The 7299-nt window shown below is 35.0% G+C and overlaps 2 protein-coding genes across 2 annotated transcripts; both read left to right on the plus strand.

Moving 5' to 3' along the window:
* LOC104746049 (peroxidase 29-like) lies at positions 1728–3981 on the plus strand. Its single transcript, XM_010467434.2, has 3 exons — positions 1728–2056; positions 3091–3451; positions 3523–3981. Exons 1-3 carry the CDS (start codon positions 1802–1804, stop codon positions 3933–3935), a joined length of 1029 nt encoding a protein of 342 aa, XP_010465736.1. The 5' UTR covers positions 1728–1801; the 3' UTR covers positions 3936–3981.
* On the plus strand, positions 5264–7294 carry LOC104748245 (putative PAP-specific phosphatase, mitochondrial; the record flags this gene model as incomplete). The annotated part of the gene is made up of 7 exons (XM_010469918.1): positions 5264–5327; positions 5429–5604; positions 5943–6002; positions 6293–6633; positions 6801–6879; positions 6993–7043; positions 7232–7294. Coding segments are annotated over exons 1-7 (834 nt in total), but the record flags the coding sequence as incomplete, so codon positions are not given.

A 7299-nucleotide genomic window follows, 5' to 3' on the forward strand; every position in this document is an offset into this window, starting at 1 on the left:
ATTTTTGAAACCAGGAGGTACAACAAAGAGATGCAAAGACTAAGAGGTGTGATTTAAAAGGTGTAAAAAATAATGGATGTGATTTTTGAAACCAAGAGGTACAACAAAGAGATGCAAAGACTAAGATGTGTGACTTTTCAAAGATGGGAGTGCAACGAAAAGACACGATTAATAATTTTAAACTGTTGGATTAAAACTGTAACTAATTTCATCCGTTGGATTAAAAGTTGACACAAAAAAGTGGGTTTGCTATTATATATAGATTAATGGTAAAAAAAAAATGACATAGAAAATGAGTTCTGCCGACTTTTTATGAGACTTTGGTACATATGGAAAATCATTTTTAAATAAATAAAAGGAATAGTCCGAAAAAGCCAACGTAGTATCTAGCGTTCCGTACGTCTTGAATTAAGGAGTCTGATCTTTTGCAAATGTGTTCGATTAATCAATAATCTTAAAATGTACTGCATGGTTCACACCCGATGTACGTATTAGTGGATTCCAACGTATGATGCAATATTTTAAAGTGGCAAAATATATGTATTTGTATAGGCATATAGCTGTGATATAAAATGCCTCATCTCGTATCTATAGGATATATTTTTTTGTCCTCGACGAATCCAGAAACCTCAAACTTGATGAGGAATGGGAAGCGGGGACATAGGATAAGGAATCTATAGCTTTGATGCTACTTGTGAAAGTTTACTACATGACTCTAGTCGACAATAAATTAAATTGAAGTAATTTCTTTCTCAGTAGATAGTTAATTACAGTGTCATATATAGATAGAGTTTCACAGAAGCATTTACGTTTTCTAAATCACCACAACTACTATTAATGAATACTCTCATACACTTGTGGACCTAATTTGTATTAATAACCAATGTTTTGCGAGATAATTACAGAGAAGAAAAAAGTAATACTAGAAGAGTTTAAGGATATATGACGAAGGGGGATATAGTGAAGTCACAGTGTTGATCCTACTTTAGGAAAACAGCTAATATGGACATTAATTTCACCGCAAATTCATATTAACGAGTTCCACCATATTACCATCTGTCTTGGGTGTCTCTAGAATCTACTAGCTCGTCGTTTACTACTAACCCTAATCTACTCGACTTTTTCTACTAACCTTACATGTGTGTATATAGAGTTATAGACTATAGTGGATTAAAAGATACTATAAACGCTTATAATTACGTGAAAATTTACCTAACAGTTCACATTATTCATACATGTTCTTTTTACCCATTTCTATGTCTTGTCTCAATCAACTGTTACCTATAACCATTTATTGAATCAAACCGGTTCGCTACTTTTTATCTTCTTTTGGTTCGCTCTACTTTCTGTAAAGCAAATGCGTGATTTCAATTCCCAGATAGTCAGGTACCACCAAAACCAAACAAAAATCACGAAAAAATGCGATGTGGTTGGCTTACGAACTATTTCTATACAATCAAAAAAAAAATGTATATATATATATATACTTTATTTAACATCACATTAATATTGATATATTCGGTTTTGAAACTTTTACCCAGACTTAACCGGAAAATATTATTAACTTTAATCAATACTGCCAATTTTCGGGCGTTACACTTCAGCAAAAAAAATGATAAATCACGTTCCTCAGTCACTTTCTTTTTAAATTGATCTACCAAAATATTATTAATATCACGGACACTTGCTTTCTTCAACTTCCTATTTATACATACACTTCCAAGTGAAAATAACAAGTCATCTTCTCATTAGCTATCGATATTAATTACCTCGAATTCTGTACCCCCCCAAAAAAAAGGTGATGAAACCAAAGAGCAAAGTTGCAGAAGCTGCAGCTGCATCATGTGTTCTTGTCATCATGAGCTTGTTATGTACCTGTATTAATGGTGATCAAATGGAGACTAATTACGAAGGGGCGTTATCTTATAGTTACTACGAGAAGACTTGTCCCAGAGTCGAAGAGATCGTGAGATCTTCACTTTCGTCAATGTTTATTCTTGATCCTACTTCTCCTGCAGCCTTGCTAAGGCTTATGTTTCATGACTGCCAAGTTCAGGTTCTCTATCTCTAGCTAAATCATTCTCTCTTTCTCGTTCTACGAAAATTTCTCAATATATGTTTTCAACTTACTGAAAAAAAAAAAATATGTTTTCAACTTAATGGGTTCTGCTTTAACGTTGACCAAAAAAAAGGTTCTGCTTTAACAAAAAAACCAAAAGAAAAAAAAAATTTTGATACATAGGGTTTGGTTTAACAAGTGTTTTCTCAATTATGTCAAGGATTCGGATTTATATATTTTACGTGAATAAACATATCAGCATGTCATGAATCTGATCGTTATTAATTATGTTTAATATGATCATTTCAGACTTAAAAATTGCCAAAAGTGGACGTTCGTACATGATATCTAGTTTATAATGATTTTTTTCTAACACGTATCTGAGCTTTCGTTTTATTTTTCTTTTAATTTGTTTATATATTAATATACAAGCCAAACACACATATATATGCTTTTGCTAACTATGTAATATATATAATGCATGTGATCGATAAATTTAGAAAATAAATAAATAAATTTAGAAGACAACAGTACACGAAAAATTTGCTAAGACGAGTAGACGACCACTTTAATTAGTTAAACATGTCACGGTCCAGTGTGTGGACTATATGTAGGAAGAATGACGTATTTTTCCATATCAGTGCGCATCGTGATCACTTACGACGACATAGTGTCGTGAGTAAAAAAGCTTGTGTGTTACCAACAAAATAAAAGCAAAAACTATTTTCATTTATCGGATTTGGATACATACGTCAGTCTGAGACTCGGAATTGATACAATTTAGGAATAATTTTACGAAAAATAATGTACATGCATGAAAATCCAGTGTTTTCTATTATATAAGTCACAATTTTTTTATATTTTCTTAATTAATAGAAAAATTAAAAGTTGTTGAAAAAAGTCACAATTTTTCGTATCTAAAATATTTGCAAGAGATGGAGAAAAACTCGAATAGATCATTGTTCTTCGTATTTATTTCAATTCATCCATCATCATTAATTGTGGGGAACAAAAACATGTGGCTTATATAGGGCTGTGACGCATCGATCCTACTCGAGCCAAGCGGGGACCAACAGTTCACGGAGATTGATTCAGTCAAGAACTTCGGAATTAGAAAGAGAGACCTTATTGGCTCAATCAAAACCTCACTAGAGACGGAGTGTCCCAAGCAAGTCTCATGCTCTGATGTAATCATCCTCGCCGCCAGAGAAGCCGTGGCTCTCTCGGGAGGCCCACTCATCGCAGTGCCACTAGGAAGAAAAGACTCTCTCTCCACTTACAGCAAACACGTGGCAGACTCTGAGCTCCCTCCTTCCACTGCTGACGTGGACACCACCTTAAGTCTCTTTGCCAGCAGAGGCATGACCGTCGAAGAGTCCGTGGCCATCATGGGTATATTCTTAATTTTTTTTATTTTTATGTGCATACAAAATTCATATAATAAGACTTGCTCTCTCGTATAGGTTCACATACAATAGGAGTGACACACTGCAACAACGTACTATCACGTTTCGGTGATAACGCAAACGCGACGAGCGAGAACATGGATCCACGTTTCCAAACGTTTCTTCGTGTTGCTTGTCCAGAGCTTTCTCCAACCTCACAAGCCGCGGAAGCCACATTTGTTCCCAACGATCAAACTGCGGTGGTGTTTGATACAGCTTACTACGATGAAGCCATCGCGGGACGTGGCAATCTCAGGATTGATTCGGAGATTGGAGCTGACCCACGCACACGTCCGTTTGCTGAAGCGTTTGTGGCTGATCAAGACCGTTTCTTCAACGCCTTCTCTTCTGCGTTTGTAAAATTGTCGTCTTACAAAGTGTTAACCGGGAATGAAGGAGTAGTTAGAAGCGTGTGTGACAAAATAGATTGATCTATATTATAATTATCAAATGTTAAATGACAAAATTATTATACAATCCGTAACAAACTTAGATGGTTTAAAGCATAGTATCAAATATTAAATTAAACCTACTGAAACGTTTTTGCAATATTCATCACACAACAGGACTTAGCGCAAACCGGTTACCAAAAAGGTTAACCGTCAAGGCGTCAACTGTTTAATTTTAATTATTAAAACAAAAAACAAAAAAAGAGAAGCAAATGTGCTTGAAAGCTTGCACTCTTTGCTTGAAATGGCACGAAGTTCATACAAGACAAAAGCCCAATTTTAAATTTTTGCATAAAAGATGCGACAACAGTTCAAAACAGACAACACTGATTCAACGATCAACTTATGGGCCCTCAATCGTTTCGTGGCCAATAATTAGTCTATCTTCTTGGAGCAATTGTGTAAATAATTTTTTTCAATAACAACAAAATTATTTAAACTAAAAATAAAAAAGAACAAGTAAATGAATGAATATATGGATCGACAAAGCTGCTGAACAAGGAATTCATATATCTCTGTCCAGATAATATGGATCAAATTATAAACTTTATGGTAACAAAGACTATGCATATGTTTTAATTGGGAAATTACCTAGAATATTGCATAAAAGTAGGTTTATTACTAGACTAACACGTTGAGATTTCTGTTTTACTAGAATAACACATAAAAGTTTGCAAATTACTTTTATATCTGAATTGTGTGTTTTATTACGATTTATGTCATTTATAATTAAATTTGTTTTAAAAAAAAACTTGAGATCTTATGCTCTTGCTCTTGTTTCCCTGTTTTTGTTTCTTTTTGAATCGATGTTTGTTTGATTTTTTGTCAAATCCTCCTTTACTCTGATAAATTCCCGGATGCAAGAAAAGAAGCTTCACTTCTCCACCAAATAAAGTTTCAATTTTTTTTCTTTTAGGGTTTCCTCTCTCTCTTTTCTTTGGGAGATGTCAATCAGAGGAGAGATTTCAACCTTAAAGGTTTCAATTTTTTTTTTTCAGTCTTTCACTTTCTTCGCCGACGTTTCTCTTTTGACCGGAGGAGTGTGACTATATCTTCTCTTCTGTTCTGTTCTTGATTTACAGGTTTTTACCTTCTTTCTTTCTTGTGCACACTTTTCGTTTCTATCTCAGTTCGTAACAGTTCAAGATTTATCGATTAAGATTTCTGAAAGTATTGGTTTTTAAAATAGTGATTTAGACAAAGTTTGAATCTTTGTTATGATTACGTATTGGGTTTGATCAGTCTTTGTTTCGTTTGATGAATTAAAACCCTTAATTGCAATTTTCACAGGAAGCAAAAAGCTAAAAAATATGGACTTTGATGATGAACCCAAGCCAAAGGAGGTTGCTAAAACCCGTAGATTCGCACCTGGCCGTGCTGGGAAGACTAAACCGAAACCTAAACCGGAACCCCCTGCAGCTAAACCGGAGCAGCCGGCATCGTCACAAACTGAGTCTGTGAGCAAGAATGAGCAGCCGACGTCGTCAAACCGTCTATTGATGCTAATAACCTCGTAAGCTCTGTGGTAAGTGAAGTCAAATCAAAAACAAGCATTGGAGACAGTGATTTGTCTGATGCTGATGTACTAGAAGCAATTGACAGAGGTGGCAAAGATGCCTATGCGTTTTGCAACAAACCAGCTACTTATTGGGTATGTTATACGTAGCATAGTTTGAAGGTTTCTCTAAGTTTCATATGTTGTGGTCTTACATAATATCTTCAAAAGATAAGACCATATCATCTTCCGCCATTAGCTTTTTTTGTCAAAGGTAATCTCAGTAGATTAGATATTTACCATCCACAGTTGATTGTCATTTTGAAGTTTGTAAATCTTGGAATGTTAGACTTGAACTAAGAAATGTGTAATACTCGATTTATGTGTCTTTGCGAAGTCGAAGAATGGAAAATGATGCACATATATCTTTTGTGCCTAGATGATACGATAATTTTCCATACTGTCTGCAACTCACTTCCATTGATTTTCTGTAGGCTTTGGATCCAATTGATGGCACAAGGGGGTTTCTTAAAGGAGATGAAGCTTTATATGTGGTATCTCTCGTATGACATACCTCTGTGCTTTTCATTTCCTTTCAGAGTCTTAAAAAAGTTCCGTGTGAGAGTTACAGAAACCATCTTTTGGGATTGATAATTTGATATATCCTCAAAAAACTTTCTTGCTTAGCTTTACTTACTTTCTTTTTGCAAAAGCACGGCTGAGCAATGAACAAGATATATATTTCTCTTATGCATATATATGAGTTGGATATGAGGTTTCATGTTGTTTTGTTCTGTTTCTGATATCTCTTCTTCGTCATAAATTTTATATGCATAAATCTCAGGTAGGATTGGCCCTTGTTGTAGATAATGAAATTGTGCTAGGAGTTATGGGATGTCCAAACTGGCCAGGAGATTTATCAGATCAATCCACCGGAACTCTAATGATCTCGCATATTGGCTGTGGAACGTGGACCAAGGGGTTACAAAATATCTCTGGCAAAGTAAGCGGTGATTGGACAAGGTGTTTTGTTGATTCCTGTGATTTAGTGAACAAAGCAAGGTATTGTATACAAGAAAGCCAAACCTGGGAATCAATTCCTCTCTCTGGTTTCTTCGCTGCAAATATAGCTTCATATGACTTACAGCATGAAGATATCATTTTGGTGCCCACATGTTGTGGAAGGTATCTACTAATTTTCTATCTACTAAAACACACATTAAAGTTCTTCATACAAAAAAAAATAGTAATGAACAATTTTACCTCTTTAGAGCTGAAACTATCTATGAGTTGCTTGTATGCAAATTTTTAACATTTCCCACTCAGTTAACTTTCCCTATTTGTGTGTACAGTTTGGGCAAGTATATGGTGGTAGCTTCAGGCAGAGCATCGCTTTTCCTTCTCCGAACCAAAACTCAGCGAACAATAAAGGTACTCAGATTGTTTGATCCGGATCTACGCACAGCAAAATCTCTTTCTTATGTTGTTGTATCGAGTATTATTTATCTCTCTTTCTCTTAAGAGATTGTCTTGAAAACATGTAGTCTTGGGATCATGCTGTTGGGATGATATGTGTTCATGAAGCCGGAGGAAAGGTTGGTGAAATCTTTATACACTGTGTCTCGAAGCCATTCTTGTTACCATATCATTTCATCAATAAAGAGTTCTTAAAAATCGGCAAATAACAAGATAGAGCTTGCCTAGGAATCTAACAAAGCCCTAAGTCTAATGATCATGATCTCTTTTTAAAGTTTATTGAGAGAACGAGTCTCTATCTTCTCAGGTAACAGATTGGGAAGGAGATGAAATCAATTTGGAGGAAGATCAATCTGAAAGAAGGATCATTTTCCC

Source organism: Camelina sativa, chromosome 15 (assembly GCF_000633955.1).
Source record: "Camelina sativa cultivar DH55 chromosome 15, Cs, whole genome shotgun sequence".
NCBI classification, from domain to species: Eukaryota; Viridiplantae; Streptophyta; class Magnoliopsida; order Brassicales; family Brassicaceae; genus Camelina; species Camelina sativa.

Excerpts from the sequence above, each read along its gene's own strand:
- LOC104746049 (XM_010467434.2), top strand. The coding sequence starts at position 1,802 with ATGAAACCAAAGAGCAAAGTTGCAGAAGCTGCAGCTGCATCATGTGTT. Across the intron at positions 2,057-3,090 it reads TTCATGACTGCCAAGTTCAG|GGCTGTGACGCATCGATCCT; the intron begins GTTCTCTATCTC and ends TGGCTTATATAG. Across the intron at positions 3,452-3,522 it reads AGAGTCCGTGGCCATCATGG|GTTCACATACAATAGGAGTG; the intron begins GTATATTCTTAA and ends TCTCTCGTATAG.